This window comes from Vitis vinifera, chromosome 6 (genome assembly GCF_030704535.1).
Source record: "Vitis vinifera cultivar Pinot Noir 40024 chromosome 6, ASM3070453v1".
NCBI classification, from domain to species: Eukaryota; Viridiplantae; Streptophyta; class Magnoliopsida; order Vitales; family Vitaceae; genus Vitis; species Vitis vinifera.
The window spans coordinates 13,307,526-13,334,442 of record NC_081810.1 but is presented as its reverse complement, the minus strand read 5'-3'; the positions used below and the strand labels follow the sequence as shown (position 1 = coordinate 13,334,442).

At 35.6% G+C, this 26,917-nt stretch overlaps 1 protein-coding gene across 1 annotated transcript; it reads left to right on the top strand.

Annotated features, from left to right (window-relative positions):
• The first annotated feature begins 1,708 nt into the window (after positions 1-1,708).
• On the top strand, positions 1,709-26,917 carry LOC100263991 (outer envelope protein 39, chloroplastic). The gene is made up of 11 exons (XM_002264400.4): positions 1,709-2,109; positions 2,259-2,325; positions 2,641-2,676; positions 2,888-3,032; positions 3,204-3,362; positions 3,488-3,558; positions 3,644-3,722; positions 3,838-3,953; positions 11,743-11,890; positions 22,384-22,453; positions 26,303-26,917. The coding sequence occupies exons 1-11, from the start codon at positions 2,076-2,078 to the stop codon at positions 26,458-26,460; spliced, it is 1,083 nt and encodes a 360-aa protein (XP_002264436.1). The 5' UTR covers positions 1,709-2,075; the 3' UTR covers positions 26,461-26,917.

The window sequence follows — 26,917 nt, the reverse complement described above, 5'->3', positions numbered from 1 at the left end:
TCTTGTTTTTAGTCTTTGATTTTTTTTAATTTTTTTTTTCAGTAAGATTGAACAATTTAGTTTTGTTATTTGAATGCAATGTTATATTTGATTTAAATATTTCAATGTTCAATTTTTCGTTTTTTCGTCATTATTTCAATTTGATATAATTTTAATGAAATGGGAGCCGTCATCAAGGTTGAGAAAAGGGAGCCCAAGGGTTTGCCATTCTTCTATTGGAATGTATCATTTCATTAATAATTGTTTTTAATTTAAGTTAACCTACCAAGAGAATTTCATTTATTCAATATAAATCACCTTATTTAAACATTTGACAATTGAGGATTATAAGTCTCAATAGAGTATTCCAAGCACTTAATGGTAAAACCATTTTGATTGGGGATGACTTGACTAAGTCCTAAATACCCTAATTGGGCAAATAATTAAAATATTGGACTCATGAAACCACAAATTTTTATACCCGATTAAAGATTGAAGCCTAGGTCCCCATACGATATTCCAAGCATTTAATAGAAAAAACAATTCTATACAAGTTTAGGACAACAATTTACAGTATTCCAAGTATTTAATGGGAAAAATAATTTTATGTAACCTTAGGACAACAATTTTCAAATCACTAATATTTTAGATATTTCAATGAAACTTAGGGTTATATAATGTAATTAAATTGATGAGTGTAAACACTTTTAGATGAGATATTAATGACTAAAAAAGGACCCTAGGATTCTCCTTTCCTCAACTTACAAGTTAATTAAAACTTTTAATCAATTCCTGTTTTTTACGTAATAACTTTTCAACTACTTCTTTACTCAAAGTAAGAATTCAGTAAAATGTCTTTTTTTTTTTTTTTTTTTTTTTACCACCAACCTTATTAATTTTTTTTGATATTTCTATCTTCCTTATCTACGATTTGACACTTGACTCGCCAAAATTTTAAAGCTACAACTGCACCCTATGCTTGGGGAACTACCATAATACAAATTTTGGTGAGGTCAATAAGCAAAAAGTTAAAATCATGATCATAATTTCTAATTTTCGCATGAAAATTTTAAAAAATATAAACAATAAAATAATATCATATTTTTATTTTATGTGTATATGATAAGATTTATTTAATATTTTATTTTTCATTAATATATAAAATCTAATATTATAAATCTCTAAATTTGTTAATTATGTATTTATTTTTATATTATTTTCTTTTTCATTAATTACATATTATTATTATTATCCATAATTAATTAAAATAAATAAATATAGAAAGATGAAAGAGTGAAAAAAATAAAATTAAAAATATTTCATGAGGGAATGTGTAAATAGCATATTAAAAAAGAAATAGAGGGTGATATGACTTTATAGGTAAAATAGAGAAAGAGAAATCGTAAAAGAAAAATAATATGGTATATCGGTGTGTTAAGGTTAAAAAGAAAAGAAGAGAAATTAGATGGCTTGACTTCTATACAAAAATAATCTTGAAATTTTAATTATTTTCCTATTTAAGTACATATTTATATAATTATTTTTCTTCATTATGTGTTTTGAAAGACAAAAAATAAATTTTTTTAGAAAATCTATTTTTTTTTTGGATAGTGTATTGTTATATGATTTTTTATTTTTCTAGTCGTGGTCCAAGAGTCAAATAATTTTAAATATTTTTAAATTTATAAAGATAAATATGAATTTTTGTCAAATAATTTGAACCCAATTTTCCCATTCAATTGTATATTGAGGTTTATGTGCGATGGGAAAATGTTTGATTGGAAATTCGACGAGTATAGTAAAGAACAAAATAAAGAGGGTGTAGGATCCGGATCCAACAAATGGAAAAGCGGGTGGAACCGTGGAAGTTGCAAGGCGGACCCAGATGTTTGGCGTGAACGAGTCGAGTAGAGATTCCTACGTGGAGTAGGATGACCAAGAAAAGCAAGGCATATATCTTCAAAACAACAACCAACGGATCCCATCTCTCTCTATCTCTTTCAAACAATCTCACAAACACTTGGTGTGGTGTGGTGTGCTCAGCAGAATCGCATGGATTTGGATTTGTGTTGATGGGTTAGTCTAGTGATGGGATTATGGGAGCTCGGAAGAGCATTCATGCTGGCAAAGGTTTGTTTCTGTCTTTTCTTTTCTTTTATTTTTTCCTCCTCCCTCTTCTTTCAATTGCTCCTATGCTGCTGCTGGCTCCAGTGGTAATGCTGCTCAGTTTTTGTACTCTTTTGTGATGGATGATGGTGTTGTGTTGATGTCGATGACAGCCACAATTGACGTTAATGTTGATTTCACTCACAAGTTATGTACTGCTTTGATGCTTCAGCCTTTCAGGTTTTTCCTGCTCTTTTTGTATTCCTTTGTTTTCATTTTGGTGTTCAGTTCCTTTGAGTAGGAGAAGGAAAGTGCTAGGAATGTTTCTTTTTGGGGCGGGGATAATGGGAAGCAACACCATTGTGGTTTAGCTGACTGGGGGTTTTGCTTTTCTCTGATACAGCATGATGCAACATTTATGATTGAAAGTTTTGAGCTTTTATTTATTTTTATTTTTTTGTTTTGTTTTGTTTTCTTTTGCAACATTTCCTCAGCAACCAAACGGATTCTCAAAAGACTCCACCATTTTAATTCACCTCTGTTTCTCTTCTGCAGGGACTCTGGCGGTCCTCTGTCTCAGGTTATTGGAAGGTAGTGTTTATGGTTTTCTTTCCATTTGGTTTTCATTTCGGCTGCCTCTGGTTTTGATGAAGGAATCTGTGAAATTGTTTGTGTTGCTGTGGGGTTTATGGAATTGGGCCATATAATTCCTAGTCCAAGAACCCAACTCCTTACACTTTTCATTTTCATTTCTTTCTTTGACTATGGTGTGACTGTTGCTGGTTCAATTTGGGATTTGCAGTCTTTGCATCAAACATCCAAATTTATTTGGCAGAAGTGAGAAGCTCGATGTTTCATGGGATAAGGGACTTTTTGATTCCAATATCTTGATAGCTTATAGAAGGCCTCGGCCTGAATGGCTTGCTCAACAGTCTTTTATCATTCAGGTTTGTTAGGGAACATCTCATAACATGACAGGTTTACTTAGAAATGGAATTTTATGGAACAATTCAACCTAAATTGTGATTACCCATTTGGGACTTTAGATGAACATTTATTTTCAAAAAGGAAATTCACGGTGTGTATTTTGATTCTTATCTGAAAATTTTGGGATCCAGCACTCACTTTCGCCTGAGATTGGGGTACATGGATTTACTACTGACAACTTCTCCCGTTCGGTGAGTGGTGGTGTGAATCTGTCTCGATTTTCAGTGGGTATGGATCTGAATGATCCTGCAAGTTCCAACTGGAGCAACACAACCAGTATTAGGTTTGAGGTTGGTGTAACTTGTCTCTGTTATTAGGGTTTACTAGGCATCAGTTTCCATGTTCTCAGTCCATCCACAAATTATAGCTCTGAGACTCAGTTTGTGGCAGAAGCTAATTGCTATTTATCATGCAGCATGTTCGTCCAATTAGTGATGATGGCCGCTCCGTTAGCAGAGATCGTGATGGGTTTCCAGTGACTTGCAGGTACATAGGTTTGTACTAACAAAAGGTTTTTAAACAAGCTGTTGAAGTAATTTTCAATATTGTGTGTGAAATTCCTGTTGTGCAGTGGAACTTTTCATGACAGTATGGTAGTTTTGAAGCAAGAATCTCAATTTGCAAAGGCAAATGACCACAGTTTTACTCAGGTAACATATCTCTTCTTACCAATCTAGAATGCTGCTTTCTTAATGCAAATTGATTATAAATCTTAACTGCAGTTCCTATAACATTTCACCAACTTCAAGTTTGTCTTGCTTTCAGCTTAATATGCAAATAGAACAAGGGATTCCTGTTCTTTCTAAATGGCTAATCTTCAACCGTTTCAAGTTTGTTGCATCTAAGGGAGTTAGACTTGGGCCAGCATTTCTCTTATCAAGGTGAACAATATTCCCTTTTGTGTGCTCAGTTGATAATTCTTGGTTTTTAGAGAAATTGTGGGGAATGTGAAGCATAAGTGGAAAGTGAGGGCCTTAAAGTAATGGAAAGCAGGGGAACCTAAAGCAGCCAGGTTGTTAAGGAAGTGTTTGAGGAGCATTACTAGAAGCATATACTAAAGTGGATATGGAAGTGTATAGATGACTTATTGAAGCATCATAAGAATTGTTAAAATTGCAAGAAGTGGTTGAAAGTAACATGTTGCAACTAGCTAACTAGGACCTAGGACTGAAGAAAAAAAGGAAGTCATGATATTGGAAGTAAAAATTACAAGAATTGGTTGAAAGTAACATGTTGCAAATAGCTAATACAGGACCCAGGACCAAAGTAAAAAACAAATAATATTTTATGAAGCTTTGGTAGAAAAAGGTTGCATCTTTTATATTGAGTCTAGAGGCCTATATGATGCAGTTCTAAATTCTAGTAAAATTCCTCTTTGAAAAGATCTACAAAAGAAGGGGTTTCCATTTCATATTGAAAAATTTTCAATTTTAAATTTTGAAATCTCTTCTTTCTCCAAAAGCATCTCAACCTAAACATTATTGAAAAGAGCTTTTGCCCCTCAAATCTCTTTAATCTTAAAGTACTTTGTAATGAACATATTGAACACATTTTTACAATTTGAAAGAGCTTTTAGGTAGTAAAAAAGTAATGCTGAATGAGACTTGTGTCCATCTTGAAGGTGAATTTGAGGGAAAATAAGGTTCTTCTTAGGGAAAGTTGATAAGGTTTAAGTGATTGCAGAACTTGGAAGTCACTAATATGTGTAGGCATTTGATCTTTCACATCCTAAAATCTTACTATATGGGGACCTAAAAAAGGATCTAATGGAGGGCGAGCCTTAATCTTAAAATATGAAAATTCACTTTCTTGTTGCAATAGTTGTATGTCCAACATCTATTTCCACCTCCCATTGCAATACTTAGAATAGCCACATGATTCCATAGTGGTTTATCATCAAAACCAACTTCTTGAGGCGTTAGTGGACATAGCGGTGCTTTTCCCTTTCTCTCAATTGTGAGATGAGGTAAGACATCCTCATGCATTGGATGAATAGATAAGAATATAAGAAAAAATGGTAAACTAGAAAATAATTTTAGAAAAAGAACAAGCAAGTCAATTTAAAAAAATTAAGTAGATAAATGAGTAATATACTGTTTATAAAGGCATCTCTTTGCAGACTTCTTGATCTTTATTCCTTTTGAAAATGGATTTATATTGAAGAGGTCTAGAGAATGAATGGAGAGAAATTGGGAGGCTATAGCTTGTGGCGGAGTTGTGAGTGAGATGCAGAAGGAAGAGCGATATTTTAAAGATAAAAAAGGGTAGAGAGGAGAGAGATCATTTAGAGAGAGAAATTGAAGACAAGTTGTTTACAGTGCATCAGAAATAAAAGTGGGTGTAAATAGTTACTTATTGGGAAGGGACACTATTGGGAAAAAAATAATCATGGATTATTAATGTCAATAAGAATTTGATTATCCAAGTCACTAGGATGTTGAGACAATAGGATTTACATTGGAAACTATTATTATATTAATATGCTACTTTATGATCTTTAGTTGATATGATTTAATTTTGTTATTGAATAATTGTAACTTGCAAATTTTTTATCATATGCTTTTTATTTTAATAGGATGCTAATTCTAAAGTAGACCAATGTGGTGTGAAGTCAACTTCCTGATTGACATTGAAATTATCATAATTATATGACATGTTTAATTTTAAATGGAGAAGATGTTTATTATATATCTTTCATTTTGGGAAGAGTGTGTTTTGGGGCAATAGTTTGAAGAGAAATAGAAAATAGAAACCCTATAAAAATAATTCCAATTTTACGCACTCTCAAGTCAAAGGTAGTACCCAATCAAGTCAAAGGTACTACCTTTGGCCTAAAAGTGTGTAAAACAATAGATATTTTTTAATCACATGACATGGATTGAAGTATGAAAAGTTGGGTTCTCATTTTGCATGTATTTTCACATGAAAACATGAAAACACACATTTTCCCTTTATTTTAATAGCATGCTAACATCCTTTACGTCTTTTTGTTATTTAATATATAAGCAATATTTGGGAGAGCATATCAAATGCTAAAAGTAACATTTGAAGATCAATCATTACTTTTGAAGCGTTCGGATGCAATTTTCAACCATGGGTCACACCTCCTAGTGTGATTTGTTTGTGTTTTGGAGAAGCAAGGATACCCTTGCTTTTCTTCAAACGCAATGTGGGAAACAATTTTTTGTTTAATTAAAATTTTAAAAAATGTCATAATTATCCTTATCTTTAATAAAAGCATTTTAAAAATATAATTTCCGAACATAAAAGTCAATCGCATTATGGTATTAATTACTTCTATTTCTTATCAACAAAGCTATATTATCTAAATAAGTAGTTTCGAAAATACCCATCAAAATAAATTTGTAATGTCTTTTATAGTACATTACTAGATTAGAAGCCAACTTTTTTTTGGTGAAAAGGCTAAAATTGAAACTTTGTTCATTACATCAAGTTTGATTATTTATGATCTTAATTTATTATATTTCATTTTTATTACCTTAAGGGTAATTGTAATTGGAGATCATATTTATCATATGCCCTTATTTTAATAGAATGCTAACCATTTTTAAGATCTATTTTCTTTATGTCCTTTATTTTAATAGAATGCTAACTGTTATTTTATTTATTTTGCAAAGAGATTTTTCTTGAGAAGACAAATTCTATATATATAAAATTAAATTTTTTTATTTTGCTATGTTCTTTATTATTTTTATTTGAATAAAATATATTATTATAGTGATGCTATATTCTTTATTATTTTTATTTAAATAAAATATTTTATTATGGTGAATTTTAATATCAAATTATTGTTAATGGTACTTAAAATAATGTATTGCTCTATTTTGGTATAAATTTGAGCTAAATTATTGCTAGTTAAAGTAATTGTGTTTGTAATGTAATTGTTAATCTTATGTATGTACAAAATAATATAAGACAGAGAGACCAGATACTCCCAAAGTTGCAAGGTTATTATTTTTATTATTTTATTTTATTACTTAAATTTAAGATGATATATTTTTTCAATTTGTTTTATCATCTCATTTGGACAACATTTTATTATTTTTAAGTTGATAGAAGGTGATCAAATGTGAATTTAACTAGATTTTAGTATAAGTTTATTTTAAATTTTTATTTATTTAAGAATTAATAAAAGAATATTTGATTTTAATTGTAGACTTATGATACAAGTCTATGCTTGTTTCTAGATGTGATTTAATTAAAAAATGAGACTATAAAAATTAGAAGTATATAAAAAAAGTACAATGGCTAATATCATTCTATTTCTAATGCAATTTTACTTTCTTCCTTATGGAAATTCACTTTCTCCTTTGTATTGCTAAATAATTTCTCATATTCCTATACATGCTTGTAAAAGCTAACTTCCAATAAATTTTCTTCTCATGTCCTCTTCTTCTTCAACCACACCTCATTGGTTGATGGAGATACAAATGTTATGTTAGACATAAATATTGGAAGTGATAATGTTTTTATGTTGTTATATTATTTTAGGTTGGTTATTATTCTACAATAGAGTACAGTGTCGTGATTCTTTATATAATTATTGGAATTGGTTTCTTACTAGAGTTAAGATTCTTTATATTATTATTAGAATTAGTTTCTTATTAGAGTTAGAATTGCCTATCTACATATAGGCGTGATGATGTTAAATTAATCAAATCCAGAGCAAGTTCCCTTAGGGTGGGGTAGAGCTTGCATAAAAAGCACATCTTGTGAAGTGACCTATAGTTTGCTTGGACAAAAAGAGCGGAGGTCTAGGTATCAGAAACCTCTCTATTATGAACCAGGCTCTTTTCGGCTAGTGGTGTTGGAGATTTACGATTGAGAGGGATTCTCTTTGGAAGCAAGTTATTGCTAAAAAATTTAGGGAAGAAGGAGGGGCGTGGTGCTCAAGGGGAGTGAGAGATGGTATGGGGTGAGTGTGTGGAAAGTGATTGGAAAAGAATGGGACTTCATGAAGGGTAGAGTTTGCTTCTCTATTGCCAATGGAACAAGGGTCAAGTTATAGAAAGATAGCTGGTATGGTGACTCATCTTTGGAAGAACCTTTTTCTTTTGTTGTTCTCTTTTGCCACAGGCAAAGGTGCATGGGTTGCGGATGGATGGGGGCGATACGGGGAAAGTGGGTGGTGGAGCCTTCGGTTTTCTAGGCAGTTTCATGATTGGGGGTTTGAAGTAATGACAAACTTTTTCTAGAAACTCTAAGCTTGCTCACTTAGGAGGGAGGAGGATGATAGTTTGGAGTGGAAGGAATCCAGGGGGGGTTGGAATTCATAGGTTCCCTACAAGCTATGTTTGGAATTCATAGTTTCCCACGAAGGTGAGTTTTTGTGCTTGGAAAGCATTATGGGGCAGAATTTTGACAATTGAGCAACTTAAAAGGAGGGGATGAAGTGTTTTGAATAGGTGCTCCATGGCTAAAAGGATGAGGAGTTGGCTAATTATTTGTTCCTCCATTGCGCTATAGCTAGTATTTTGTTACAATTGATTTTTTCTATGCTTGGTGTGGTTTGGGTGATGCATTCCTTGGTGAGGAGAACTTTGTTAAGCTGGCATAGTTCCTTCATGGGCAAGAAGCAACAAAAAGCTTGGAGGGCAGCTTTAGTATGCTTGTTCTGGATGCTTCGGACAGAAAGAAATAGAGGGGCCTTTGAAGATTAAGAGAAAACAGAACAAACCATTAAATTTTCATTTATGAATACTTTTGTGGAATGGGTTAAATCGTATGTTGATGTTAATCCCATGTCCTTGATAGGCTATGTAGATTGGATTAGTTTTGAGTAAGGAGTGGGGGAGAGGGGGTATGGTTTTTTGTTCCTTCCTCTATCTTCTTGTTGCTTGTCCTTTGGCACCATTTGTATACTTTGTGTGTACTTTTCTGCGCTTTTGGTGCAAGCGTTGTGGTTAGTTCTTTATATATATTTATAGTCTTTCTTTAAAAACCATCACCTCTCTAAACCCGATTCTTTCATCTTTTGAGCCACTGCATGATCTACGACCAACCTTGAATCCAAAGCTAACTTATTTTCAGCAGCCGTTTTTGCTTTATTTGCAGGATTTCACTATTGGGTGGGTAAAATCTTTGGTCGGAGATACCCTAAAACTTTAGGTCGCATATCAAAGAAAAGAAAATCATAATTATTTAGAAATTTTCTCTTCTGCTTATATTAATCTCTATATTCTTTTCTCTCTATTGCCCTACATTACTGAAAAAAGAAAACAATTTAAAAATAAAGTCATATAGAAAATAGCATTTCCTATTTCTTTGCCCCCAAACCCCTTCAAATGCAATTCCAACTTGGCCAAAGAATAAAGGGCAAATGGTATGTCTTTCTATCTATACTGATAAGGATCCAATGCCCACACCAATACCATATTGTGTCTACACTTGGATTAGTTTGATGAGTCCATGTATCACAAGTGGTCCTTGGGGCTTGCCCTAGGTGTCAAGGAGTTGGAGTGGGGATTGGCAGCTTGGGGATTGATGGTTTTCAGGTTTAGTTCCAAATAAATACATTTTGCAATAATGAAAAAGGAAGGGGGGAAAAAAAGAAGAAGAAAGAAACAAAACCTTAGTGTATTCCTGATTGAAGCTTCAAGTGTTTGGTGTCCTATCGTTAAGCGGTTCACAAAGTGATAATCTGCATGGAAATCTTTGTGGAGAGTAGGATTTTTTTTTAGAGGGATCTTATATAATTAGTCTCTAACTCATTAAGAGTGTGTTTGACAAGGACATGATAGAAGGAAAAGGAGAGGATAAGAGGAATTTGGATTGCAAGCCTCACCATTTTCTGTCCATTTCTTCTCAGCTCTTTCATTTCCTTTTGAGTCTCCTGTGCCAAATAGAATAATAAAATCTTCTTTTCTAACTTCTGTGTACTTTCTAAAGGCATTTGGGAAGCTGCAGCATAATTTCTTGTGGAAAGATGTGGAAAGGAGTTCGAGAACCATACTGTTAAGATGCAGTGATCTGTGAAGGAAAATAGAAGCTCGCAGCTTTGGTTTCTATACATGATTAATAAGGTGCCTTTCACCAAATGATTATAAGGTTTAGTTTTACTCTGGAGACAGCGAGTAAAGGAAGGTTTGCCAATGGGTGAGTGGGTGCGAAAGAGATATGTGGGATTGTCTTCTGATCATAAAGTGGTGAGAGGGGGTGTGGTGCTGGGGTTGATGGTCTGCTTCTGGCATGATCTCTGCTATGGGGACTCTTTTGGAGTGCAGTTTTGAGCTATTAGAATAGCTAGGTATAAGGATGCTTTAGTGCAAGATCATGTGTAATGGATGGGGAATTTCATGCTCTGATATTCTGAATTTGGAGATTGCTGAATACATTAATGTTGGTGGCTGTGTTCCTTCTGTGACGGTCTTTACTCGACAGAGATGTCTTGATAAAGGAAGGATGCTTTGGGTTGGAAGAGGAACCAAAGCATAGCCCTTAACAGTTAAGCTGTTCTATGAATTTCTTTCTCTATGAATGGACTCTAAGTTCCCTCTTTCCATGTTATGGGGGTATGTTCGGTCTCTTGGAAGTGGCTCTTTTAATTCTACTTTATCTTATTTTTAATTGGCTGAAAGTAGGTTATTCTGAATTGAGCATTGCATGTCCTGCAGAGAGAGACATGGAGTATAAGTCATCATCTTTTGTTTCAATGCAAGATTTGCTCGAGTTTTATATGAATTTCAGGTTGCTCTATATTTCTTGATGACATCTTTTAGAGCTGGTTATTGGAATGTTCAGCTTGCAGAAGGTTTTGAGTTTGGAGATTAGCGCAATTTGTTCTATTTGGAGCCCTTTGAATCGTGCAGCTAAGGAATTTAAAAATCTTTGAAAGGATTTTACTTAGTTGTTAGGGTTGGATGATTTTAGAGGGATGTCTTTGTTTGATTTTGTGTATTCCTTGGTCTTCTTCTTTTCTTTTTCAGTTTTTTAAATTTAATTTACCTTTTTTGTTTTTAATTTTTAATTTTCAATTTTTTTTTAATTAGGAACAACATATTCATTTATATGAATTAGGAAGTAGAATAAAGGAGAAGAGATACTTCCAACATATACAAAGTCTGATAAAAGCCACAGAGCTGAAGGAAATGCCAATCTACAAACCTAAAAATGTTCAACATATCTGAGGAGGTAAAATCTCCTACAAAAGAAAACAGGTGCTTGGCTCCTCATTTGGCTGAACAATCTGCCAATTGATTAGCTAAACAGGGAGTCCAATTTGTTTGACGTGTTGGTTTTCTCATATGGCTCGTACCTCGCATGTATACAAGGTCTTACTTCCCTCTGAATTCAAGACAAATGCAATATTGATTACTTGTTAAAAGAAATATAAGAAACACCATTCTTTGAAAATAAGAATCCTGATTCCAGCTATAGCAAGTGGGGTTCAAAAAATAAGAAACATGAATTTCATCTATAGGAAGAATGAAAGTAAACCTAAGAGAAATGATTAGTTGCCACAGAGGTGCTAACTTTATTTTGAGGCAGGAGTAGCCTTCAAGAATCCTAATTTTTATACTGTAGTGTTCTTTGCACTAACTGTTTGTGCTTCCTTCAATATTAGCTTATCCAATCATGTTCTATTCCTGTCTTATAATGAGTTTTATTTCGTGTTTCTATCTGCATTGATCTTACCTTTTCCTTTGACAGTCTGACAGGTGGTTCCATAGTAGGGGACATGGCTCCATATCAAGCATTTGCAATTGGGGGTCTTGGTAGTGTGCGAGGGTATGGTGAGGGTGCAGTTGGATCTGGGACATCATGTCTAGTTGCTAACAGTGAATTGACATTCCCTTTGGTATGTCTAATTTTGTCATTGCAATAAAGGACCTCATGATCCAAGATTGTTTATTTTTCTAGCTGACTGGGTAATTTTTTTGGGTTTCATGATTGGTTTCTCCATATAAATCTAGTTGGTTGTGCAACTTGGATGTGATTCTTTTGTGGGCCTATTTTGACCAATTAAATAAAAAAGAAACAAAAAGAAGTAGAGAAGAAAAAGGAAAAGAATGGATAGTGGTTTACTTTGAGAGGAACCTTCCTCCCAGAAACTCACTAGCTATAAATTTTTCTTTAATTCCTTTGATGTTATTATAAGAGACTTCTGTATAGGAGGATAATATTACTTTTTTTTTCGATAAATAAACATCAATATATAAGCAAAGGCAAACGCCGCAAAGCATACAGGGGTATAGGAGGATAATATTACTCCTAATACATAGGAAAACTAGTCCATCACAGTCTTCTGGCACGTACTGCTTTAGCTATTATTCAAATCACTGGCTTCTGCATATGAGTAGGCTGTAATTTATATGTGGGAAACTCATTTCATTTCTTTATTCCTTTAAGAGTATTATGTAGGAGATTCATATAGCCAGTGTATATATTTGTTATCAGTGTCATGTCTAAGTCAGAACCATTTTGGGTCAGATTCAAATTTTCGTGCCTTAATTTTTGACAGATGAGCCATTGTTCCTTGGACAATTGAAATTCATGTCTCTTATTGTTGAGGTGTGGTCCTAGTCTTTTAAACACGGTAGCAAGTCATTATTAAAAAATGGCTGGTTTCTGCTGATAAATAGTAAGTAATTTTTATGTTGGAAACTCATTGTTTTTTGTCTTTTTAAGTATCATATGGGAGACTCATATAGTCTGTATATGGTCACTGATAGTTCAAAATCCAGAATTGTGAACTAAGCCCCTAATTCTTGCCAGATCACATAACAAATGAGGTTGTCTTCCTTGTATGCAAAAAACCACTATACTTTCAACTCAAAGCATCAACACCTACATTCACCTTGTCAGAATGATACAAAATAGAGCAATCATAGTCCTTGAGGAGTTCAATCCACCTCCTTTGTCATATATTCAATTCTTTTTGAGAAAATAAATACTTTAATCTTTTATGGTCTGTTTAAATCTCACATGTTTCATCATACAAATAATGTTTCCAAATCTTAAGGGCAAAAACCACAACTGCCAACTCTAAGTCATAAGTAGGATAGTTCTGCTTATAAGGTTTCGATTGCTTAGAAGCATAAGCAATAACCTTCCCATGTTGCATTAATACAAAACCAAGTCCTTGGTTTGATGCATCACTAAAGACGACATATCCCTCTAAGCCCGAAGGAATAGTCAACATTAGAGTAGTCACCAATTTATTTTTCAACTCTTCAAAACTATGCTCACATTCATCAGACCGTATAAACTTAGTTTTCTTCTAAGTTTAGTTAGAGGGAGGGCAATCTTAGAGAATCCCTCTATGAAGCGTCTATAATACCTAACAAATCCTAAAAAGCTCATGACCTCAGTTATTGTGATAGGCCTTTTCTAACTAACTATAGCCTCCACCTTGCTAGGATCAATAGGAATCCCATCCTTGGAAACTATATGACTAAGGAAAGAAACCCTATCAAGCCAACATTCACACTTCTTGAACTTAGCAAAGAGTTGGTGCTTTCTCAAAATCTATAAAACAATCCTTAAGTTGGGGCGGGGGAAGGGAAGAAAGATCATCTTATCATCTTTAACCATTGTCCAATTCTGCTTGATGGGGGAGGGTTGAGGAGAGGCCTAATGCCTTTTAGATTCGAAAATATGTGGTTGAAGGAGGAGGGCTTTAGGGATAAGCTGCAGGCTTGGTGGAAAGGTCTCAATTTTAGTGGGTCTGCTAGTTTCATTTTGGTTGCAAAGTTGAAAGCCTTGAAGCCTTTATTGAGAGATTGAAATAGGAATGTCTTTGGAAAAGTCGAAGTCAATAAGGCTGTGGCTTTGAAGCAGGTGGAATTTTGGGACAAAGAAGAGATAGTCCGACCACTTGTTGTTCATGAGATGGAAGTTAGGAGAGAAGCAAAGGAGGATTTTAAAAAATGGGTTCTCCTGGAAGAAATTTCTTGGAGACAGAAATCAAGGGAAGTGTGGTTGAAGGAAGGGGATAGAAATACTAGTTTTTTTTCCACAAGATGGCTAACACTCACAGGAGGAGGAACTTAATGGCTTGAGTTAAAATCAATGGTACTTGGTTAATAGAGAAGAATGAGATTAGAGATGGAGTGGTTAGTGCGTTTAAGGTTTTGCAGTCTATTGCAGGAAATTGGAGACTTGACATTAGTGGCCTTTCCTTTGCAAGGCTGGAGGCTCTTGAAGTAGCCAAGCTAGAGGAGCCTTTTATTGAGGAGGAGGTTTTTGAGGCTCTTAAGATTTTTAGTGGGGACAAAGCGCCAGGGCCTGATGGTTTTTCCATGGCTTTCTGACAGTTTTCTTGGGGGTTTGTGAAGGAGGAGGTCATGGGTTTTTTCAAGGAGTTTTATGACCACAACTGTTTTGTCAGAAGTTGGAATGCAACTTTCTTAGTTTTGATCCCAAAGAAGAGCAGAAGACTTAAGGGCTTTTAGGCCAATCAGTTTGGTGGGAGGACTGTATAAGTGGTTGGCTAAAGTGCTAGCAAATAGGTTAAAGCCGGTGGTGGTTAAGGTGATTTCCAAGGCCCAAAATACCTTTGTGGAGGGTAGACAAATTTTGGATCCTGCCCTTGTTGCTAATGAAACCATAGTCTCAATTTTGAAGAGCAATGAGTGTGCAGTGATGTGCAAACTTGATATAGAAAAGACGTATGGTCATGTGGACAAGTCATTCTTACTTTCAGTTTTGAGTATGATGGGTTTTGGGGAGAAATGGCTAGGGTGGATGTAGTGGTGTATTTCCACACCCAGGTTCTCCGTTTTGGTTAATGAGACTTCCTCAGGCTTTTTCCAAAGTTCCAGGGGTTTAAGGCAACGGATCCTCTTTCACTGCACTTGTTTGTGATTGCTATGGAGGTACTTAGTTTCCTTCTAAAGAGAGTTGTGAATGGGGGCTTTTTGACAACTTGTAAGGTGAAGGGTAGAGGTGGCGAAGGGGCTCAAGTGTCCCACTTGTTGTTCGTAGATGATACACTTGTATTTTGTGAGGCTTCTCAGGATCAGATGACGTATTTATGTTGGACCCTCATGTGGTTTGAGGCCATTTTGGGGTTGAGAATTAATTTGGACAACAATGAGTTAATCCTAGTGGGATATGTGAAAAATGTGGAGGATTTGGCTGCAAAACTTGGTTGTAAGGTTGGGAGTCTTCCTTCCTCTTACTTGGGATTGCCGTTGGGTGCGCCTTTTAAGTCCGTGGCTGCTTGGGATGGTGTGGAGGAAAGGATTCGAAACAGATTGACAATGTGGAAGAGACAATACATCTCCAAAGGAGGGAGGATCACCTTGATACAAAGCACTTTGACTAGCTTGCCTATTTATTACATGTTTGTACTTTATTTACCCAGGATAGTCAGATTGAGGTTAGAGTAGATTCAAAGGGATTTCTTGTGAGGAGGTCAGGCTCTTGAGAGAAAAACTCATCTTGTAAGGTGGGCGACTGTTTGCTTAGACAAAAGAAAAGGGAGGTGGAGGGTGAATTGCCTATCTATTCTCAGTAAGGCTCTCCTATGCAAATGAAGTTGGAGGTTTGCAATTAAGAGAGGGGCCTTTTGGAATCAAGTGATAAGGGGAAAGTATGGGGAGGAGCAAAGGGGATGGTGTGAGGGATGAGCATGGTGTGGGGTAGTGGAAAGCAATTAGGAAGGAGTGACACTTGGTAAGTAGTAGACTTTCCTTTATGGTAGGCAATGGACAAAGGGTGAGATTTTGGAAGGATAAATGGTGTGTGACTTTACCTTTTTGTGACTCTTTTCCTTCATTATTTGCTCTAGCCGTCTCTAAGGACGCTTGGGTGAATGATGTGCAGAGTTCTGCTGATTGAGGGGGGAGTTAAAGCCCGTATTTCTTTAGACCCTTCAATGATTGGGAGGTGGATGAGGTGGACAGATTCTTATTGAGTCTCAATGGGAAGAGTGTTCAGCGGGATAAGGAGGGTAGGGTGCTTTGGATGGAGACCAAGTGCGGGAAGTTTTCTATTAAATCCTTCTACAAAGCCTTAGAACCAAGCTTTACAATTTCCTTCCTATCAAATATCATTTGGAAGCCTTGTGTGTAGCCAAAAGTGAGTTTTTTTGGGTGGGAAGCAACATGGGGAAGGACTCTTACTTTGGATAAAATTTAGAAAAGAGGATGACTGTTAGTGAATAGATATTACCTTTGCCAAATGCATGAAGAATCGATAGATCACATCCTACTCCATTATGCCAAGATAAGGACTTTATGGGGGATGTTTTTCACTTTCTCTGGGGTGCAGTGGGTGCTGCCTATGTCAGTTAGGGCGACACTTTTGGGATGGGATGTGTCCTTTGTGGGTAAGAAGAGGAGGGAAGTTTGGAGAGTGGGCCCCTTATGCATTTTTTGGACGGTTTGGAAGGTAAGGAACAAAATTGCGTTTAAAGATGATGTGTTGTTCATCCAAAGACTTAAAAGTTCTTTTGTTTGTTTTTTTTGGTAGGAGATGAAATTGTTCATAAAAGATGGTCCTTTGACGTTAGTTGGTTTCATTTGGTTGGGCTCTCATTGAGGGTGGGGTCTTTTTTGTACCTCCTTGTTGACAACTGTTTTTGCTCCAGCTGGGTGGGGGTTGGTGTATCTTTTTTGTTTACTTTGAGTTGCCATTTTGGTGTTTCTTTTTAATGTATTTTTACCTCTCTTTACTTATATATATAAAGAAGACCATCTTATCAAGTGGGATGTTGTTTGTAGGCCAAAAGAGTTGGGAGGTTTGGGATTCGGGAAGACTTCCTTGAGAAATAATGCTCTCTTAGGGAAATGGCTTTGGAGGTTCCTTAGGGAAAGAAATGGTCTTTGGCATCAGTTTATTGTGAGTATCTATGGGACATCCTAATGATGGGATGCTAACATGGTGGTTAGATGGTCACATAAATATCCTTGGAAGACTATTGCACAATTTTTCCAGGATTTCTCCCCATATATCCGTCTAGTGGTGGGGAATGGGGAGAGAATATGTTTTTAAGAAGATCTATGGTGGGGTAACCAACCTTTGTGCTCTCAATTCCACAATCTTTAAGGAGTTATTTCTATGGAAAACCTCACCGTCTCAATTGTCCTTGGCAATTCCTATCCACTATCTTGGAATTTTAATTTCCGTTGTAATCTCACTAATATAGAAATTGAACTCCTTCAGAGACTCATGTCCTCCCTTAGTTCAGTGCATTTTTCTCATTTTGCGGTAGATTCAAGAGCTTGGTCTTTGTCCTCACTAGGCTTGTTCACTGTTAAATTTTTTTTTTGGCCTTGTTAAATTTCTCAAATCCTATCTTGTTTCTTCCAACCAAGTTTTTGTGGAGTTCAAAAGCCCCTTTAAATGTTAAGGCCCTTGCTTGGTTAGTAGTACATGGCAAGGTAAACACCAATGACAAGCTTCAATTGAGAAGACCCTAAAAATCCCTTTGTCTGAGTAGTGCGTTTTATACAAAGGAAATGAAGAATAGATTGATCACCTTTTTCTACATTGCCCTTTAACTATTGGGCTTTGGCACAAGCTCTTCAATCTAGCAGGGTTGGATTGGGTTCCACCAAGGAGTATTGAGGACATGATGATTATTGCATTTAGAGGTTTGGGGAACTCAATTAGAGGCAAGACACTTTGGCAAATCGCTTGCCTCACTTTGTTGTGAATTGTGTGGCAAGAAAGAAACGCTGGGATTTTTGAGGATAAGGGGAGATGAGAAGGGATGTTATGGGATTTACTTCATTTCTATTCCTCTTTATGAGCTTCTTGTACTATTGCTTTTAGAGGAGTTCCTCTTAGTGTTTTACAACTCAACTGGATTGTGGTTCGTGATTCAAAAGTTTGAGATAGTTGGGGATCATCTTTGTATATAGTTTTCTATAGAGGGGTGTATTCGTACTTCGATCAGATTTTGTATTTTGAGGGAAGGACCTCTCATCCTTTTCTTGTATTTTTTCTACTATTAATACATTATTCTTTGTTTTTGATAAAAATAAAATAAAACAATCCTTAAGAATTGCTCATGCTCTTCCCTACCTTGTGAGTAGACCAAGATGTCATCTATGAAAACAACCACAAACTGATCTAAGTAAGGTTTAAATACCCGATTCATCAAATCCATAAAAGCTACATGTGCACTAGTTTAGCTAAAGGGTGTCACCATAAATTTACAATGCTTGTATCTAGTATGAAAAGCAGTCTTAGGTACATCCTCACTAGAGTCAAGTTGATGATAACAAGATCGGAGGTTTGTCTTAGAGAAAACACTAGCACCCTACAATTGATCAAACAGATCATCAATCCTAGACGATGGGTACTTGATCTCAACGGTCACCTTATTCAACTCCCTGTAATCAATACATAATCTCAATGTCTCATCTTTCTTCTTAACATAAAGCATTGGGTTCTCCCAAGGTGATACACTAGGCCTTATAAAGCCTTTTTAAGCATCTCTTGGAGTTGTATTTTCAGCACCTTGAGTTCTAAAGGTACTATAGGATAAAGTGCCTTTGAAATAGTAGTTGTCCTTAACATTAACTCAATAATGAACTCCATCTCACTTTTCGGTGGAAGTCTAGGCAAATCCTCACGAAAAACATCAGGGAAATCCTGTACTATAGGAATATCATCCAACCTTACATCATTGTCACTACTCACAACATGAACTATTAGGGTGCATGCAAGAATCTATCCTAGGCTACTCTAGATCTAAGATATAGAAGCATATAAACATTTGAAGCTTTTAGATCTAGAGAATGAGTGCTTTACCTGTGATTTGGATGTTCTTAGATCAAATCCTATTGATGGAGCGTTGATGTGAATCTCACAGACCAACAAATCTTCCACCCGATGACTTTTTTTCCGATCTTGGCATGTGAGGAGGTGGAATCCTCTCTCAAAGGGGTGGTGGCTACGACTTTCTTTATAGAAAGATGAATGGCAAACATGTTCAAGCCCTAGCCCTTAAGGGGGTTTATATAGGTTTCCTTGTTGGCTTAGGTCACTTAATCCAACCCACTTGGGTTTTAATTAATTAATTAGCCATGTTAGGTTTTAATTAAGTAATTATCTCAATCTAGAAAGATCATTCATAAGCTCTTTTGCAACCTTATGTATTTATTGAAATCTTCTTATGCACACATGAATATGGAACCCAAAAATCCCTAAAAAACTATGCCACCATAGAATATGAGTTCGAGTAGAGGCCACTAAGACTTGTAGGAAAATATTGATTTTCTTAGAATTCGATTCTGGAGTTGACTTCACATCCCACTACAGAGATTTCATTGTACTTTAGTATTTTATGATATCATAATGAGATACTAATCTTAGGTCCCTGATCTACTATCCGCTGTATGTAAGTTCCCTATGAACTGATGTTTGTAATTTAACGAGTGGATGCTATCAATCTCTCAAGATTACCTTTACAACCCTTGAGTCTCAAATCCTCCTATTATGTGATCAACTAACAAATTTTAGCTCTCAAAGAGCATATGTGAAATTCCAATTAAGAAATTACTACGACCATAGATTTCTTGATTACATTTCTTTATGATCACCCAATGGGGTATACTATTTCAAACACATGAGATATCATGACGCTTATCTTGAGTATGCTTTATTGCCACTAACCTCCATCAATAGTGATCCAATTTATAGGGAATGTATGACCACCTTAGGGTCTCACTCATAGGGAAAATTCAATGATGACTTTAGCACAAGATTAGTATCCTCTCAATGTTGAGAGCTATACAATATAGTAGCTTAGTGAGATCATGATTACTCAATAACTAATGTCATGACTCATCATAGGTCATGTTCAATGTATAACCATACACACAAGTGCACTTACTATAGGAAAATCATCCTGATGACCAGACCGAGTTATTTCTTTAATTAGGAGGTAATGCACTACAACCTCAAATGGATTGCCTAAGTTCATGAACTAGTTATGAACAACTCATCTATTGGCAGGGAACCCATGATTTATATTTTCCATGTAACTCCTAATGCAAGTCATGTACAATGCAAGAGATGCCAGACTTGAATGCTCAGAAGTATAATGCATAAATAGGATAGATAAATTGAGAAACTGGAATCATAGTATAAATAATAAATCCATTTATTGTTACATCATGTCATGCTTTTTGAAGGGCTCCATCCTAACACTATGAATGAGGATGTTCCTTAACTTACAAAGAAAAAAGGAAATGAATTTGAAAGCATCATTGAATCTTGTTGTCTAGGCGCGTAGGTTGTATCTTTATAAGCTTCATTTGGAAAAAGAAACCCAATTATGATTGTGATTAAATAATATTCCATGCAAGATCACTTCCAGATGTGTCATTAACATGATTGTGATTTTTAGGTGGATCTTATTTTCCTCTCTATGTTGGATTGTACTGCACTACATTAGTTGATCTATTGATCAAAACATATTTTCTGTGAAATGTGGTGTGCAATATATTATCTCAAACTCCCCCTTGGCAATTATATAGACTTCTCATTTAGGCTGCCATCTCATGGAAGCAAATCTATGATTTTCAAATATGCTACGGTAAGTTGGAATTTCCATTGTTGTAGAAAATCTTGAGCAAAGTGGCACACTTCTTTATCTTTCAGATAGAAGGAGGTTCCACAAGAGAAAATGTTCCATTTGAATGGATTCAGTCCATAACCATCGGTTCTAATGTGCAGGCCGCACCTACCAATGAGGCCCTCTCAATTATTATTACATAAGAAGAAATCTTTATGGATTATGTGTTGTCATTCTACAATACCATTGTTGCTAGTTACTGATGTTTCCCTAAAACTTATGAGACCATATAGTGGTTGTTGAGAAATTTCAGAGCCAAATAGTTTGATCTTCATGGGGACATGATTCAAAGTTGGTGAGAGCCTTCTCAAATGAGTTGTGGAAAATGTTACTGAGTAAATTTGTGGCATTCAGGGAGGTCTGTTCCATCTGTTTCTAGTGTAGTCCTTTACGTCTTGTTCGTTTGCTAGGTATTAAGGACTTTTGACATAATAAGAAGTGCTTTTGGTCTGGTTAGTTATGATTGTTGCTAAAGTCCCTCCAGCCTTTAATATGATATGACACCTCATCTTTTGTGCATGTTTTTCCTATTTGTATAGTGTCACTTCTAATAGCACCATAAGATATATAAGCTATCCAAACATATTATATAATATAAGAGAGGTTAAAATCACAAATATCTTAAAACATGATGAGTTGATTCACTAACAACATGAACTTTTAGAAACTTAAAAAACAGTTGAAATAATCTTATATTAGCATTCCATCAAAAGGTTTGGAAAGGAAACCTAAAATCCAAAGGTAGAAAGAAAGAAAAGCCTATTTAATGAAACAGATGTCCTGAGTTCTGAGCATGTTTGTTGTATTGTGTGCTTGTGCAAGTAAGGATGAGGTAGTTTTTGTTATATTGTATGATTTTGCATGTGAGAGGAGAGAGACAGAGGAAGAAGCATACTGAATTTCAGTTGCAAAGATGTTTGAGTTCTCTCTTATAACAGGAGTGTGGGATAGAATAGGATAACAGGTCAGTTGAATGGTCTTTCCATAGAACTTATAAGCCATAGATGTCCATGTAATAGAAACCTTTCAACTGGAGATTGGCTTCTTAGTTCTTGCAACTCTTCGGAAGGAAGTAAGTTAGCTGTAACTTCTGGAAATGAACTTTTGTTATTTATTTACTTATAGTGATTGAAATCCTCAAAGTGCCAAATGTTTTGAAAGTCATGTACACAGGAAATATGTGCAGGCCATGCTCAAATGATGAAGAAGGCTAAAAAAAACCAATGGAAGGACAAAGATAATTCACAGAAAACAGAAATGGAAGCAAAAGAGCCTAAAGCTCTTTAAACCTTTGTACAACCCAAGCTATTGGAAAAGGAGCTTTTTAACTCTACAATGTCTCTAGTCTAAATTACTTGAAGTATAATCAAACAAGTAATTAAAGTACTTTGACAGCCAAAAAATATCTTCTAAGCTACCCAAAATTTGTGTGCCAAACAGGGAATTGGGTGCATGAAATTGGTGAGGGAACTGAAGACTATGTCCAGTTGACAGATTTGAATTTGAGAACCTCTTGTTTGTTGGTCCAATTATCCCTTCTGTTTAAATGGCTAATTTTTTATTTTTGTTGATAGAATACTTGATCTAAATTGCGCTTTTGTAAAAATTATTATAGTTAAATGTTAAAATATATTCTTCAGATACCCAATCACATTTACAATTTTTCAATATCTTTATGGTGCACTTTATATTGTTGTTGGGCTGCAATGAATTCTTGAAACTATTTCACCCCCTTATGCCACTCTTGCTGTATTCAGAACAAGATATTGGAAGGTGCTGTTTTCTTGGACTTCGGAACTGACTTGGGCTCTGGTCGTCATGTTCCTGGTATGTGATCTTCTTACTTGACCAAAACTTGTACTTGCAAAGTTCGTACCTACTGAGTTTTTAATCCAAATCTCATTGGTAATGGTTTGAATCATGAAAAATATCAGCAGTGTTATCTGCAACAACCCTGATCCCTAATTTTTAACTTATACACGGGGTCTAGAGTATCTAGGAATGGCAATGGGATGCATAATTCAGTATCAACAATTAGGACAGGGGTGAGAATGGGTTTCCTAAGGAAGCTCGAAGGGAAAGGATCTTGGTAACTCTGCTCCATTCCCCTCATGATTTTTGGAGTCTAATTAATATCTAGGGCATTTGTTGAGGATGAATCTCCAAGATATACATCAGCAAAGAGCTTTAGTGTTAGTTGCAATTAAAGTAAGATTGGTGTTAAACTCTATTGATTTTCTTCTAGCTGAAACTCCTAGAAGGCCTTAGTGTGATTCTAAGGTTGCTATCTCTTCTTCTCCTTATCTCCTTTCTCTATATTTTTATTTTATTTTATTTTATTTTTCTGACATAAACTTTATCCCTTGTTCCTCTCCTTAAACCATAAAAAATAAAAGCCCTAGCCCACCTATTTGATTGTAGGCAACCATCCTAGGGTTGTCCAACATCAGCATTGTTTCAAGAAAGTGGAACTAATCTTACAGTCTTTGAGCAATCCAGGTAGAGATGAACCAATAAAGGTTTTCTTTTGACTAACTTTAACCTGTCAACTCTACAGGGAAAATGATTCCATTTTGACAGAGAGAACTTCTAAAGTTTAAATCCCACATTGATTAGTTAAGAAAAAGGAGAGCCTTCTCTCTCCTACTCTTTCATCATGTTGGAATATGCTAGAAAATGCATGTATGACCATGTGTAGTTCATGTGTTTTAAAATAGTAGAAAGAAAAAAAAACTAATAAAAATGTCTTAAGCCTGGCCAGGTCTAATGTTAATTGGTTTGTGAGAAAGTTAAACATTTATAGACATAAGAGAAATAGTAAATAAAAAATCTATATGGATTCATAGAGATAAAAAGTTTTCACGAGGCCTTGTTGCCAAACTCATGCTCCTCAAATTCAGAAACTTATACTAAAACAAGGACAAAGACTTTCTAATGGAGCTTGGATTGGTGTTCTTCAACCCAAGCCAAACTTCAACCATGAAATAAGCTCAAGCCCAATAAAATGCTGGTTTGAATCAGTTTGAACTTGACTGATTTTTACATTTAATTCTCTAACTATCCTCTTCATCTAGGCTTGGGAGTAAGGTGGCGAGTGAATTTGGAAATGAAAGAAATCTGCCAAAGGCCCTTGGTTCTTGTCTGATCAATCACACTGATAGCTTCAATAGTTCACTGACATTTTTCTTATTTTACTTTTCACTGGTTGGTAATCCAGTATACGTATAGTAGGCCTCCTTCACCATGGCAGCCAAAATATAGAGATAATAGCAGTGGTGGGAAGCTGTTTGTAAAGGGTCCTTAGTTAGAGGAGATTAGCTAGATGGAATGATGATGTTTCCAAGTTTGAGAGAAGAATGGATGAGAATGAGAGGCAATAGAAGTTTGGAAGCATGGACACTGATTTCACGTATGAAAATCTAGGAGACTAAGCTTTTTGGTTGTCTTGGATATGCTCTGATAATGGAGTTCTTTTATCATGCTTATGAAAAGTAACTCAGTAAATGCCATTGAGATGAGAAGAATCTAATACTGACACATGTCTCACATATATTCATGAGTTCCCCCTTTTTGTCATTCTGATTGAAACAGTTCAGTGCATGCTAATCCCAGCTCAATGAATCCAACAATTTTAACTACTAGATCAAAATTCTCAAATCAGTTCTAATGTATTTGAGATGGTAGGTTGGACCCATGATTGATGTGCATTGAGCCATACTGGAAATGCCAAACCCTTGCCCCTAACTGAGGTAGGCATAGTTGTATTAAAATGCTATGTCAAAGATGACACTTTCAAGGGAAGATTATTGGGAGGCAGCCTCTTGGAGGAGCATGATGATGGCAGTTAAGTAGTCTTCCATTTAAACCCACACAGAATCACCTGTGCTCAGAGGTGGTGTCATAGAACTCCCTGGGATTCAGCCTCCTGGAGGGACATGAACCCCTACCTTGATGGTGGAAGAACTAGTCTTCCCCTTAAACCCACACAGAATCACCTCCATTTAGAGGTGACATAGACAACCCCATTGGCATCTGCCAAGCAGACACCAACATCTCATGAGCATCTGAAGTGTTTGGGCATCCATCAGAAGGAGGGCACCTAGCACTGTACAACACTATTTTGGCAAGAAGAAGGTATAAAAGTGGTGTCCTGGTGCATTCATGTGGAGATTTTTTTTGCACTTGACACCGTTCTAGTGGATAACAGCTTTTCTGTGTTACTGGGTTGTGGTATGCATGGCATGTAGATGGAACTGTAGGGCCATGTGGGGCTACCCACAAGATAAGACGTCAACTGAGGTAACCTAGGTTTTTTCCTATGGGATCTCTAAATTTGGGAGATCTCTAAACTAGGGCTTGCACTTGGGAAAAGTATTTGAATTAGTGGTGGGCAATGGGTCTAAGATAAGCTTTAGAAAGACGTGTAATTATGACAACCTTAGTTTGAAGAATTGCTATCTGGACATTGTATGGCATAATGAAGGAGAAAGATGCAAGGGTGAGTCAGTATTTGGGAAGGCAAGTCTGCAACTTGATTATCTTCTCAATAAACATTTAGAAACTGAATAATTTTCTGAGATGGCAAAAGATTCGATTCCCTAGCTGATGAAGTTTGCCAAGGAGGCTGCTTGTACTAAGAGACACATCTACCAAATATTTATAAGAATCCAATTCTACTATGGGGTTTGAGGAACCAATCCAAGGCAGTACTGCAATCCTTCCTGGAGCTGAAGATTTAAACTTTAATGTTAGAAATCTCACTGAAAGAACAATAGTGAACAAAGACAAATCTACTTAAAATCATCAGAAATTAAGCTGCCATAACCTCCTAAACACTGGTTGCTCTGACCCAGCTCCATCTGTATTTAAGTTTTAACAAATATTCATCCATGAAGTTTTTAACTAATAAACTTCTTTTGATTTTCTATTTCCAAGTCTACTAGCCTATAAGGAAAGACAGAAAAACAAATCAACCTTATGTAGAGGCAAAAGACTAATATGCCAAAAAAAAAAAAAATGTAGACGTACAACCATTGAAGAGTAATTCCACCAAGATCAGATTCTCTCAAATGGTAGATTTCAGTAAGGAAATGCTGTGGCAGGTTTTTAGGTTTTCCATGAGGCGACTTAATCATATTACATTTATTTGTCAATGGCCATGATCTTTTTCTAGTTGCAAGTTGCTATTAATGTGGACGATTTTGAGCGAAAAGCTTTGGTTTGTGCATATGACATATAATTATATAGCCACTTGGAAGAATGCAAACTATCTCTTCAAAGACCAAGGGAAAAAGAGCTTCATCAGCATAAAATTTACTTTTTTCTGTTTATTGTTTTAATATGATATATTTCATAGTTTATATGCTAGAAGCAGAACTTTTACTAAGCTAGTTACTATGTTGTCTAATCAAGACAAACATGGGCAAGAAACCTGGGCTTTGTAATATTTTCAATCCAAACTTCTTTCTTTGAGCTCAACCAATTAATGATATCTGCTTGTCTGGTTCTAGTTGAAGTTACATGGTCAGATTCATTTAGCCATGTTCAACTCAAGTTTACTTGTTTCTTATTATGATTGCCAGTTATGGTGTTGATCTATTGCAGTATTACCACCTTAATGTTTTACTCCTCTGAGTTTACATAATTTAGTGACCAGTTTGCTTATGTGAATTTCAGGAAATCCAGCACTGAGGCAGGGCAAGCCTGGTTCAGGTGTTGGGCTTGGTTACAGCCTTAGGATGAAATCTCGGTTAGGCCACTTTCAGGTTGATTATGCTATCAATGCATTTCAAGAAAGAACTGTCTACTTTGGTATCAGCAACCTTGCATCATGAAAGTCCCAAAACCCAAAAGTTTCAGATTCCATGCTTCTGAAAGTTATGGTGCTAAAATTCATTAAACAGTGGGGTGTGATGGGTTTGCTTGGACTCTGGGCTTCAAAAGAACATCCCCTTTTCTCATGGGAATGGTGGTGTTCCATCTTTGCTCAACACATTAAAAGAGAAGTTGCAGACACTTGGAAGATTATGTTTTGAGTTGCAGATACTCAACACACCCCCTCATTTCTGGGACTCTAGAGAAATTGAAACCTTTTCCCATTGGACTGAAATATTTTTGGTTTTTCCTTACTGAATTCACAATGTGAGATTGAGGATCTCACTATTTTTTTTTTCTGAGGGCTGTTGTCACTACAAAGTATATTCTTTATGCCGTGGGTAAATAATTGTTATGAATAATTCCTTCTATAATTAATACAAGGTTCTGGCTGATGGATTTGAGCCATTTAATGCA

Bases quoted from the DNA above. Each gene is read 5' to 3' on its own strand.
- LOC100263991 (XM_002264400.4), top strand. From the start codon at position 2,076: ATGGGAGCTCGGAAGAGCATTCATGCTGGCAAAG. The intron at 3,363-3,487 runs GTTGGTGTAACT...TTTATCATGCAG, and splicing joins CAACCAGTATTAGGTTTGAG to CATGTTCGTCCAATTAGTGA. The intron at 3,723-3,837 runs GTAACATATCTC...TCTTGCTTTCAG, and splicing joins ATGACCACAGTTTTACTCAG to CTTAATATGCAAATAGAACA.